Source organism: Heloderma suspectum, chromosome 6, assembly GCF_057233095.1.
Source record: "Heloderma suspectum isolate Gila_16-S chromosome 6, 16-S_ref, whole genome shotgun sequence".
Classification (NCBI taxonomy): Eukaryota; Metazoa; Chordata; class Lepidosauria; order Squamata; family Helodermatidae; genus Heloderma; species Heloderma suspectum.
The window spans coordinates 80,042,691-80,056,433 of record NC_139463.1 but is presented as its reverse complement, the minus strand read 5'-3'; the positions used below and the strand labels follow the sequence as shown (position 1 = coordinate 80,056,433).

The window sequence follows — 13,743 nt, the reverse complement described above, 5'->3', positions numbered from 1 at the left end:
AATATGACAGAGAACACCAACTGGGGAAATCAAACAATCATAACTGAATTCATTCTGTTGGGATTTGAACATCTTCCTGAGCTCCGGATTCCTCTCTTCTTGTTATTTCTCCTTGTCTACATTGTGACTATGGCTGGGAACATTACCATCCTTGCCTTAGTTGCGACCAATAGACACCTTCAGACTCCCATGTACATCTTCTTGGGGAACTTGTCCTGCCTGGAGACATTCTACAGCTCGACCATCTTGCCAAGGATGCTTGCCAATATCTTCAGTGGAAACAATGCTGTGACATTCAATGGCTGCCTTATACAACTGTATTTCTTTAGCTTTCTGGCAACTGCAGAATGTTATCTGTTGGCTGTGATGGCTTATGATCGGTACCTGGCCATATGCAAACCGTTGCATTATGCAGTAGTTATGAATGCCAGAGTGACCATTCAGCTGGCAGCAGGCTCTTGGTTATGCCCTATCATGGTTCTAGCCGTAATCATATTGTCATTGTCAGGACTGACTTTCTGTGGCCCCAACAAAATCAACAGCTTTTTCTGTGATCTCAGCCCAGTGGTTCATCTTTCCTGCACAGACATCAAATGGGTAATGCTGGCAATCTTCATAATGGCCTCCATAGATACCTTCCCCCCATTTCTACTCACCCTGACATCTTATATTTTTATCATTGCCACCATACTGAGGATCCCATCTGCCAAGGGTAAACAAAAAGCATTTTCCACCTGCTCCTCTCACCTTACTGTGGTGACACTTTTTTATGGGACCCTAATTACGGTGTATGTCTTACCCCAAACTGACACTCTCAGAGAGCTAAACAAAATATTTTCTCTTTTTTACACCGTCTTGACTCCCCTAGCCAATCCCATCATATACAGCTTGAGAAACAAAGAGGTGAAGGATTCCCTAATAAAAGCCTTTGGTAAGGTAAAGGTGGTTATAGGAAGTTACTGAAATTCACATAATATTGGAGATAGTATAGCAATAAGCACAACCAGAAAACATGTACTTCATGTAAGGACTGAGAGAACCACACAAGCTCGAGCTTGGAGATGTTCTCTGAAGTCCACTTCAAAAGGTTCACCTCTCTCCCATTCTCATTTGTGACCTATTTTTCTTTTCATTTGAATGGGGAAAGTGTGTATTTTAAACAGGAAAATTGTAGAGATGGCAGAGAATTCCGCCACGGATCTCGGTGAGGCTGAATGCCAGTGCATTCGGCCCCCCGAAATCTGTGGCAGAACAGCCTGCGACCCCCCACCCCCCCACGGATCCCCCCTGGGACGAGACTTACCTGGGGTGGATCTTCCGGGCGGCAGCGGCTCTGGCAGCGGCTGTGGCGGTGGCGGCGGCGGCTGGTCTTCCGGCCGGCTGCCACCGCTGCCATTTGCAGTCTTGTCCCTTTGTTTGTTTGGGTTTTTTTTACAAGACATGATAGGCTATGTAAAGACTTATGAGCCTATCACATCTGTTTGTTTGTTTTTTTAAACCAATACGCAAATGGCGGCTATGGCCGCCGCCATTTGTGTTCCTTACTTTTGGCCGTCTTAGTCTACGTAAATATTTACGTAGACTAAGACGGTGAAAATAAGGGGAACGCAAATAGTGTGGTGGGTGCTATTTGCGTCCCTTTTTGATTTGCCATTTTAACCTACGTAAATATTTACGTAGGCTAAAATGGTGAATCAAAAAGGGATGCAAATAGCGCCTGCTACGCTATTTACGCTCCCCTTTATTTTCGCCATCATAGACTACGTAAATATTTACGTAGATTAAGACAGCCAAAAATAAGGAACGCAAATGGCGGTGGCCATAGCCGCAGCCATTTGCGTACGCAGGTTTCCCCCCCCCCCCAGAGCCCTCTGCGGCCGGAAATCCAGCTGCAGATGGCTCTGGCCTGGCTGGGCCTGGCCGGCTGCTCTGCGGAGCTGCCACGGAGCACAGTCGGCCATGGAGGATTCCGGGGGGGAGGAACGGATCGCCTCCCCCCCATCAAGGATTCCGGGGGGAGGGATGGAACACCTCCCCCCCCACCATCAACATAATCCACGGAAAGGTAAGTGACTTTCGTACATCCCTAGAAAATTGTGCATTTTCATGTGTATGTTTTTCAAAAGTGCACACTTCCCCACTCCCCATTGATTAAGGTGCGAAAATGTGGGGAGAGAGAGAGAGAGAGAGGTTGGTGTAAAGCAGCACAACAGTGAAGCAACAAGGATGCAGTCAGTCTTAAGGTAAAATATAGAAGAAAGATAGAAAGATCAACATTAGAGTATTCAAAAATGTATTTTAAGCTAAAGGTTTTGGCTTTCACCCTCATCAGTAACTGTGCTGTTAAATGGATATCCACCTTAAAGTGCAATTAAAAAAATATAGACATTTTCTAAATGTGATTGCAAGTTTGGGAATGTGCAAGATTGGAGGGGTGTGCGTGCTCATGTTCATGGTTGTGAATGGACAAGTTCTGATGATTTGCAAGTAGAAGAGAAATCATTGTACATCCCTAACTCAAAATATTTCCCAACAGGTTGCGTCAGGCAAAATGTTAATGCACAGATGGTTTGTTACAATGCTGCAGGTCTTATTAATTTGAATTATATTTTATTGGAGGCAAAATGCCCCTCAAACAGAACAGAAGAGATGTGTATGGAAATAGCATGCGACTCTCAGGTGTTATGGAAGACCCTGTCCCATTGCCAGTTTTGAAGTCAAATTCAACTGCCAGTCTTGTCTGCTGCTGTACCTGGAGTGGAATGTGGTGGGGGTATCTAGCTTGTCCTTTACTCAGGCAGCAAAAGACTGCCTGGCTAGACTTGTGTTGTGCATGCCCTTCTGGGATTGGGAGTCTGAGTCTGTTACACATGCTTTATTATACAGCCCATTTATGCAGAGATCAAATTGAAATTATCACTAGAAGAAAATAGCTGAATGATGTTTTATTTCTGTAGATTTTGTAAATAACAGAAACAGAATGAGGTTTTTGCATATGGTAAAGTAATAGGATGGATATTTAGTCATGCTTAGAGTAGATCCACTGAAATGGATTTCAGTGAGAATAAGATTGAGAATAAATTGGAAAAAAAATGTTGTTTTATGTTACAATCCTACGCATGTCTACCTGGAATAAGTCCCATTGTGATCAATCGTGTTTACTCCCAGGTATGTAGAATTGTAGCCTCTATGTTTTAAATTTTGGTTTAAGTTGTCTTGAAGCTGCTCTATGAATGTAATTATTTGGAAATTATTTTATTCCTTGAAAAAAAAAATACACAGAAAAATACTACAGTTCCATTGCAGTCGCCGTAACTAAGTAAAGGCAAATGTACCTCTCTATCCTCAAATTGTGCAGGTTGACTTGAGAATTAGGTGAGCATCTTTTCACACATCTAGATCCAAACTTTTGCAAGAAATGGTATAGGACAAAGGTTTACATTACAACCATTTTGCCCCTAAGGTAGGGATCCTGGAGAAATTTGAGATGGACTAAAATGAGCTTGGATTTCTAGGAATCCGACCTGCAGAATCCGCTGTGGAGTGGCCTCCTCAGGTCGCATGGAGTCTGTGGGGTTTGGATGATTTTTTTTTTACTTTCCCAAAATTTACACATATAAATTCGTAGAAAAATACACAAGTTTCTGCTGAGGAAACATTCAATGCGTTAAATGTTAGGTAGTAAGGCAAACCATCTAAATACTTACGTAAATACTTCCATAACTTTTTACGTATTTTTCAACGTGATGAAAAAAAAAATCGCATCTGTCTGTGAGTGGACGACGGAACAAAATGTGCCTGACAATCCCTGAAACACAGATGGAGCAGATTTTACCCAGTCCATACATCCCTACTTTTCACTGCTTGCACATAAGTGCAGACATTTTGGGGAACACACAGCGCCCCTGGAGGCCATCCCACCTGCCAAATCTCAGACAGTTTAGCCCAGACGTTTTTGTGTTAGGCAAAACAAAATGTGCTGTTCTGAGAAACTCAAACTCCCTTCACAAAGGGATGATCAAGTTCAATGTTGAAATGGAGAGGAGGTCACTATCCCTAAAGTTTGCTGTAGGTTCCTTTGGAGTGCAAATAACCCCTTTCCCCTAATGCCTCAGGGTCTCTTTGGCTAAACAGCCGAAGCGGGAAAACACTGGCAGGTAGGAGGGAAACAAACAAAGACAGCAACCCTGCCAGATGGGCACAGCAGCACCTCACCAACCGTTGCCCCTGCCAAGACCCCGAAGATGTCTCATATTGGGCTTGCTTGCTTTGCAACACCCAGTGCAGCATTATATTATTTAAATAATAGCTGTTAATGTGTGTAGTGCTTTGCCCACTGTTTTGGGGAATGTGGACTGCATGTACTCCTTTGACACACACTGTTTGCTTGTCCACACTGCACAAGCATACACACACATGAGCAAAAGAAAAGCAAACACTAAACTGCAAGCAAAGTGTGTGTGTGTGTGCGTGCTTGTAAATATAATCCTAACAGAAGACAAAGGGGTCTGTCCGGCATTCATAACTGCTGCATAATGCAATGGTTTGCATACGGCCAGGTACCGATCATAAGCCATCACAGCCAACAGATAACATTTTGCAGTTGCCAGAAAGTTAAAGCAATACAGTTGTATAAGGCAGCCATTGAATGTCACAGCATTGCGAGCGGAGATGGGTCAAAGAAGGGTCAAACAACAAGGCTTGGGTTGAAAATTGGGCCAGATTTATTGAAAATATCTGCTAAGGGGTACCTAGGATGGGCAGCTGACTGTGCCAGCGACTAGCTGGCACTTCTTGGGCGAAAGCACACCCAGCCTGAGGGGTGGCATCAATCTCTCCACCCCTCCGGACTGCCCCTTCTGGGGGAGGTAGACCTTCCCCCATCACCCCCTCCCGGTGCTGCCAAACACCTGGGTGAGTAAGGAGGGTTGGTTTCCCAGGCAACCCTTATCCCCCTGCCAAGCCGCACAACCTGTTTGGGGGGCCTCAGGCATCACCTGTCACCATAAAGTGCCTCTGCCAGCACACCATCCCTAATCTCTTTCTGCTTTTGCCTGTCCTAGCCGCAAACTGAAAAGTGACCTATGAGAGATTGGACCATATTCGCCTGCCGGACACACCCTAGCTCAATAACAGTGTGAAGTAGGCAAAGAGACACACAGTATAAGACCAATTGAACTGAGAGCCAAAAATTCCTACATGGCTCCCAAAAGGGCAACCAGCATAAACCCACACTGCTTAACAGAGGGTGGGAGGAAGCTACGAGAGCGAGAGAGTTAGTTCAGGAGGGGTGCAGAACTTAAGAGGGCTCTGCCGGCCCCTCCCCTGCCTGGTGGTGCCATGAGGGGTGCCCAATAGGCACCATCCACCTCTTCTCACCCCCCTGCCTGCAACATCCCCCCCTTTTGCCAGACAAGCTGGCGCCAGGGATAGGGCATTTGTTTCCACTGAAGATATTGGCCAGCATCCTTGGCAAGATGGTCGAGCTGTAGAATGTCTCCAGGCAGGACAAGTTCCCCAAGAAAATGTACATGGGAGTCTGAAGGTGTCTATTGGTCGCAACTAAGGAAAGGATGGTAATGTTCCCAGCCACAGTCACAATGTAGACAAAGAGAAATAACAAGAAGAGAGGAACCTGGAACTCAGGAAGATGTTCAAATCCCAAACAGAACGAACGGAATGCAGTCAAAGATAATACCTGACCTCCATTTGGACAACTACACATACATTTAAATTAACTTTCTCAAAGAGGACAATGTTTACTTCGTAGATCCAAATTCTGTAACCACAATACCCACAATTTGGAGCTGGAATGAGCTATTCCCACAGGGCAGCTGTATATAAGTCTACTCAATTGTATATCTCACGCATTTTCTGTAGTTATGCTATTTGGGGGCATGACATTTTTTGGAACTGTGTAGAGGGGTGGGAGAAATCTGTTAAGGAAATAGATGTTGGAGAACAAGGTATGGGTCTGGTACAGGAAGGATAGCTGTACTGAGTGTATATATCACTGAAATGCTACTTGTCAGATTTTCAACTGATATGTCATACCTCACCTTACCTACTCCTCCTATTGAAGGTTTCAGTTATGATATATTATATGGATTTGAAGTGTGTTCATATCAGTGCTTTATATTATTTTGGAAAATATGCTGCAAAGAAGACCTTTTATATAATAACATAATAACATAATAACAGTGATGTACAGAACGTAGGGATGTAGGGAAAGTCACTTACCTTTTCGAAGGGTGACATTCGCGGTGGGGAGGAAGTGCTCCGTCCCTCCCCCCAAAATTCTGTCTGGCTGCCTCCGCTCCATGGAGATTCCATGGAGCCACTAGCCGGGGTCGCCTGCAGCTGGACATCTGGCCGCTGGGCAGGCTGCAGGGACGCAAATGGCGGCGGCCGTAGCCGATGCCATTTACATCCCTGTATTTTGCCGTGATAGGCTATGTAAATATTTACGTAGCCTATTATAGCAAAGAAAAAGGAAATACAAATGGTGGCCACTACACCATTTGCACCCCTCTTTTGTTATAATAGACTATGTAAATATTTACATAGCCTATTGCATGGCAAAAAAAAGGGAACGCAAATGGCGGCTGCCGTAGCCGCTGCCATTTGCAGCGGCTGTTTTTTTCATTCGCTGTTTTTTTCATTCTCTGTTTTTTTGTGTGTTTTTTTCCATGATAGGCTAAGTAAATATTTTACGCCACCATTTGCGTTCCGTTAGTTTTGCCGTGATAGGCTACATAAATACTTATGTATGCTATCACAGAAAAAACAAAACAAAAAACAGCAAACGCAAATGGCGGCGGCTACGGCAGCAGACACGGCTGCCATTTGCAATGCAGCGTGGACGGCAGCAGGTAGGTGCTCCATTCCAGGCCCATTTCGCGGGGTGGGGGGGCAGGGGGCTTCGTTCCACCATGGATTTCAGAGGGACGAATGCACTGACGTTCGGCCTCACCGAGATCCGTGGCAGAATTCTCTGACATCCCTAACAGAATGAGAATTATACCTTCAGTTAAAGTGCAAGGAACCTGGAACTGACATGGTAATGATAAGAGAAAGATATGCTACAGCAAGCCATGTGAAAAGAGAGAGGGAGAGAGAAAAGTAATATAATAAAAAAGCAAAGGAAGTGTGTGTGTGCCAGCAAAAATCACCCAACAGCCAGCAAGATACTTGGGAGGTTACAATCAAAGTGCTAATATGCTAGTCTTCCCTTTTTACTTATCTTTGGTATCTAGCATGCAAAGGTACACTACCTCTCAACATGGAGGTTTCATTTTAGCTTGAATGTTATTTCTACACCTTTCCTCTGCTCATAGACATCTGGTACAATCTGGTAAATTACCTGGGACCTTTGCTTAACAGAGGAGTGGTATGGCTCCTTCTCTTCCACCATACAGATGGCAGGGATTAGGAGCTGGGATCTCTATGCTTACACCCAATCATGTACAGAGCAACCATTTACATGATGTGTCCAACTCAAAGAATCATGTTAACAGGGCCTCTGCATGATCAGGATATCATGGCAACTTTCTTGTGGATGGTGTGTGCCGCACCTTTATTACATGAAGGCCCAAGATATAACCTGGGATATATACTGCTGTGACTGTTGACACACTTACCATATGGCAATCACTGGAATGTTGATGCTGTCATTCCTTGCCTCATCCTTCCTTCTTGAACACCATCAGAATACTTGCTTCCAGATTCTTGCTAGTCCAGGCACTCTTGATGCTGTCTGATCACCCAACTAATTTGTGCAAACCATGTCCCATCACTTCTTTCCTCTGCATTGTTTTGGAGTGTGTATGCTTGGAGGTGGGACGTAGTTGTCCTCTGAAGCAGGGTTGAGGATCAAAAGTAAAATTTATGCATGTGGTAACCTTGTTCATGTGTGTGTCCTAATGCAGGTTTATGTCGATTTTTATTTTTATTTTTAAACCAGACTGGTTGCTGACAACCTATTTTCAGTGCAGATCTTTGGGCTCTGAAGCCTATTGCCAAAATTCTTCAGCAACTGATGGACAAACTGGGTAGTGAGCTGCCCTGCTGCAGTGTGTGACATCCAATGGCATTACCACACACAAGCATTTTTAGTGAAATAACTTGGTTTGGTTCTTTAATAAGTATCCGTCCCTATTTTCTAAATATCATAGCTAGTGCCATTTAATTTAAATCTACAACGTCATCAGGAACACCCTACACCAACCTTCCCCAATTCAGTGCCCTCCAGATATCTTGGACTACACAAGCCCCATCATCTGGCACCATTGGACCTACTGGATGGGGCTGAAGAGAGTTGTAGTGCAAAATATCTGGAGGGCACCATGTTGAGGAATGCTGCCCTAAACACTGTCCTTTGAGATGGAGTCAGCTCCACCCACACTGCTGGTCTCAAAAGACCATCCTGCCCAAGTTAATGACCACTTAAGCCTCGTATGTTGCATCTTTCTACCAGAGCTTGCCTTGCCTTTTTTACTTGCTCTGCAATGCCAGCAATCCCTTCACTCTCCGGGGTGTTTAGAGAATGCTGCATCAGCACACAACACCCTCCTCCTTGTCAAGGAGTTGACCCTCCTTGTCAAGTTAATACCTCCCCTTCCCCTCTCACAAGTAGGGATGTACAAAACTCACTTACCTTTTCGTGGAATCTTTTGCGGTGGGGGGGCACTCCGTCCCTCCCCCTGGAAACCTTGACGGGGGGAGGCGATCCGGTCCTCCCCCCCGGAATCCTCAAAGGCCGGCTCCGTTCTGCGGCCAGGCCACAGAGCAGCTGGCCAGGGCCGTCCGCAGCTGGATTTCCAGCCACGGATGGGCTGCTGTGGATGCAAATGGCAGCCATCGTAGCGGCCGCCATTTGCGTCCAGCCAGACAGCCATGATAGGCTACATAAGAATTTACGAAGAATTCACGGCTAACCCCCCCCCCAAATCCCAGCGTACGCAAATGGCGGTGGCTACGGCAGCCGCCATTTCCATTCCCTATTTTTCGCCGATTTATCTTACGTAAATATTTATGTAAGATAAAACAGTGAAAAAAAAGGGAATGCAAATAGCGTAGTGGGCGCTATTTGCGTTCCTTTATTTTTCACCATTCTAGCCTAGGTAAATATTTAGAATCTTTAGAATCCGGCCTCACTGGAATCCGTGGCGGAATTCTCTGCCATCCCTACTCACAAGTCGGTGTTGGCAGAATGCTACCACCAGGTCCAGCAGCACTGGGCATGCTTGCTTCCTTGTTCAACTGGTCAGGATCGAACTGCATCATTCCGCTAGCTCAAACGATATTGTACTAGCATAAACTAGGTCCCAAACTATGCGCAAAAGGAGAATCCAACTAAAGTTGCATTTACATGAGCGCAGTTGCGCAACCAGTTGTTCAAGTGATTGCACATTATGCTTGCACAACCATGCTTGCACAACTTATCCAACCCCCTAATATTCCCCAACAGGGCCAGTACGGAGTAGATGAAGAACCCTGCCACCATGACCAATCAGGTGACAGGAAAAATATCCCTACTTGGCCCTGGAAACACTTGCAATTATGTGTGGCCCCAAGTGACCAGAAAAACCTTCATTGAATACTAAAGGGCAGGCCAGCCCCCAAAAGTAGTTAGAGTGGGACAGTGTAAGGCAGGGCAGGGTAGGGTGGCTTTTTATACTCTGCCACTTAACCCCCATGCTGACTGCTGCACGGATGCTGCATGTGTCCGCACATTGCCTCCTGGCCTCTCCTTGTTTCAGGGGTGGGTGCAACACAATACCCAAGACCCACTCAATGGTGTGTGCAGGGCCCCCCATTCTCCATCTACCCTTGTGCAGGGAAGTGGTTCCCCAACTTTGGAATGCCCTTCTGAAGGAGATACGATCGGCACCATTAAAAAAAAAAAATCAGTGCCAAATTCAGCCAAATGTTCCTGTTTTGCCAAAACTTTTGAGGGCAATTTTGAACTTTTAAAATTGTAAATTTTATTTTAGTTTGATATATTGATTTTTGGTGTGCTGCTGTCATGGTTTCTAGGTATCTGTCTAATTTTACTGTTGTTATATTGTATTCTTTTAATATAATTCTATGTACACTGTTAAGGGAACATCTTTGGGGATGAAGGAGCAATGTATGCATGTATGTATGTATGTATGTATGTATGTAAATAAAATAAAACAGGAGCAATTACATGGGCTGTATACTAGGGATGGCTACAAATGACCTTCCCAACTTAGAAGTCCCATTCAAGGGCCATTAAAAAGGGGATAATGGCGGGTTGGTGGCGCTGAAACTCACTGGCCATTAACTTGGTGCTCCTCCACGAACAGCCCTTGTAAATGAGGCTGTGTGATGATGTAGTCCGGCTCGCAGAGAGGATTCTGAGTAAAAACATGGCTGCCTGCCACATCCCTCAAGTGCCACTGGGAAGAGCACCACATCAGGGGCCAGTGGGTTTTGCACCCCACCCTAATGTTGCACTTCATCCCACAGAAAATCGATGGTGTGGTTTCCCCTCCACATTTTGCTTCGAACACTCTAACCATAGCAGAGGACTAACTCTAGCAAAAATTAGATTTTATCAGAAGATTGATGTCATGTCCCTCAATAACATTTCCACCCAGTCTCATCTAGGCATTTCACTTGCTCAACAGCTAAAGATTCATGTTGATTCTGGGTCTACCCTAATATTCTGTACACTACTGCTGCAGAGCTGGGAGAGGGTATCTGTGTGTTTATTGGTGTGAAGACTGGAGTTGTGGAGCATGGAAATGCAAACATATCAGTAATGTTCAGGGCTTCAGTCAAATGCAAATGAACTAGTGGGTTTAAAAACAAAGCAATAATACATTATTTAATTTTCAAGAGGAGTCCAGCAACTTCTAGAAATCTCCAAAGAAATCAGCAATTTCTAGCTGAAGAAGGTATACATTTGGATTTATCCCTTTGTAGAACAGTGAAAGACATTTCTTGGTTTAAGGATGTTGACCAATATTGAGTTTGATCCAGAATTTCTCTCCAAGGTGTGTACAAATAGCTTTGAAGTCATTGGCCTAACGTTGCTGTAGAAGAACATTCCCGGGAGGATCTCATGAAATACATGTTCTGTTCATGTCTCATTGCAGAAAGGCATTCTTCCTCTCTGGATGCAATCTCCTAGATAACTTTCTGACTACCAAGGAGCTTGGAAGTCTTCAAAGGCACATCCACATCCATTAAAAAGTTTTGTGTTTTTTTTTCATTCCTTAGAGATTGGGGGGGGGGCAAGATAGGTAGACAGACAGACAGACAGACAGACAGAGATAAGAATAGTAAAAGGGATAAAATGTCTCAACCTATATATTGCCAACTCAGAAGCAGTCCCAGAATTACTTATGTTTGTCATAACCACAGCATTTTTATAGGACTTTAGATTTTGATCCTGTCCTTAATCTCACGTGGATGGCACACTTCTACAAAACCTCACAGACAGGCTGGGACAGAATTTCATGGTAAGTTCCCACTGATTCTTTGAGGATATGTGGATAACCTGTTTTTAATGCATTATTATTATTGTTATTATTATTATTATTATTATTAAGTAGGGTTTGTTTTAAGCAATGAATTAAAACTGTTAATCATCCTTGATTGTCTGCTGGTGACACTTCTACAATATAATTTCAGTTATATGACAGCGAAATGTGTGATCAGTCCAGGACTCCAGGCTGCACACTTCAAGCTCTTAGCCAGGTACACATAGTTCACAGTTCTTCAGATCTCAGGAAGACCTGAGGCATAAACCTATTTTGAATAATCTGGAACTGTTGGTCTGTTGAATAATTCATGACTAGACTGTGGAAAAATAAGGAAGATGGGGTTGGGAAAAGTAACACCAATAGCAGAAAGAAAAAAAGGAGACTCAAACACTTCTTCCTCCATCTAGCCATCTCATCCTCTGCTGTCCCCTTCTCCTTTTGCCTTCAATCTTTCCTGGCATCAGGGTCTTTTCCAGTGACTTTTTTCTTTGCATTACATGGCCATAATATTTGAGCTTCAGCTTCAGTATCTGTCCTTCCATTGAGCAGTAGGGAGCTGCTATTGAAATTATCCATTGTTATTGTTTAGGCAAGGAGACAGGCATAACATGCCAGAACTTCAGATACTGTGCATACTAGTGGACTGTTTCAAAACAAACAAACAAAAAAAGTAGCAAAGGTGGGGTACCCAGGTTGCACTTATAGGGCTTGTGCCACCTTTAGAGAAAGCCTTCTGAAGTCTAGAGCTGTAGATCTCTCCCTCTGTCTCATTCCCTCTGTCTCTGTCTGTCTCTGTCTCTGACTCTCTCATGTATATTATAGGTGGAGATGAGGAAATTCTGAAACATATATGCTGGTGCAGTGTCTATAGGCCCAGCCTTTGGGGGCATCTCTTAAACAGTGAGTGGAAGTGATGTCCTTCTGGGTTGGGGGGAAAAAAGAAGAAGAAGAAGAAGAAGAAGAAGAAGAAGAAGAAGAAGAAGAAGAAGAAGAAGAAGAAGAAGAAGAAGATAATAATAATCATAATAATGAGTTGGATTCAGAATACATTAGTTGCATATAGTCTGCACTGAAGGCAATGTGAAAAGTTAATCATGATGTGTCCCACTTAGGATGGACAAACCCATCAATGTTGGTTTCTCTCAGTCTCTAATTTTTCCAATCTTAAGTTTGATTCATCCTGAAATTTGATAATTTTCAAAGGTTTACATGAGAATTCATACACATTTTTGGTGCTCATTTCTCATAAGACATGCATTTTTGTATGCATTGTTGGCTAATGTATATGGGGGGGATTTTTTCTACTACAATGCATTTTTGAAAGGTTTTTTCCCTCTTAATAGGCACATTCTTTTACCATTTTTTGATTTCATACCTCTACTGCAAGTTTCAAAGAAGTGCAAATTTGGGAGGATAACTGCATTTCATTTGGCATAGAGGTTCAAAAGAATGAAATTCAGCATGTCTACATTGAAATGCAAACTGAATTAGGGGTGGACGAAAGTCACTTACCTGTTGTCGAAGCTTGTTCGCGGTGGGGGGGAGGCGCTTCACTGCTCCCCCCGCGAAATTCAGGCCGGGGGGGAGGCTTCCCGCCTCTCCCGGCTGAAATTCAGGCCGGGGAGGAGGCTTCCCGCCTCGCCCGGCCGCAAACTCCAAAGTTTTTTTTTTAAAAAAAAAAACGCCCCCGTGATAGGCTACGTGACGATTAACGTAGCCTATCACAGCTAGATCTGCAAAGTCAGCCGTGATAGGCTACGTTAATCGTCACATAGCCTATCACGGGTGACTTTAAAAAAAAAAAAAGCGCATATGCTAATGGCGGCCCCCATAGGGAGCCGCCATTCCCATTCCTTATTTGGTCGCTGTAGTCTACGTAAATCTTTACGTAGGCTGCGGCGAAAATAAGGGCAACGCTATTTGCGTTGCCCTTATTTTCGCCGCAGTCTACGTAAAGATTTATGTAGACTACAGTGACCAAATAAGGAATGGGAATGGCGGCTCCCTATGGGGGCCGCCATTATCCGCAGACCCTTTTTTTTTTTTTTAAGTCACCCGTGATAGGCTACGTGACGATTTACGTAGCCTATCACGGCTGACTTTGCAGATCTATCCGTGATAGGCTACGTTAATCGTCACGTAGCCTATCACGGGGGCGTTTTTTTTTTCTTTTATTGCAATGGTGGCGGCGGCAGCCGGTCGAAAGACCGGCTGCCACTCCCGCCCC

General features: G+C 44.3%; 1 protein-coding gene across 1 annotated transcript; it reads left to right on the top strand.

Annotated features, from left to right (window-relative positions):
* Positions 1-3: 3 nt before the first annotated feature.
* LOC146341380 (olfactory receptor 6F1-like) lies at positions 4-963 on the top strand. The gene has a single exon (XM_084807406.1). The coding sequence runs from the start codon at positions 4-6 to the stop codon at positions 961-963; it is 960 nt and encodes a 319-aa protein (XP_084663532.1).
* Positions 964-13,743: the final 12,780 nt, after the last annotated feature.

Coding starts and splice junctions, on each gene's coding strand:
- LOC146341380 (XM_084807406.1), top strand. CDS start 4: ATGACAGAGAACACCAACTGGGGAAATCAAACAATCATAACTGAATTC.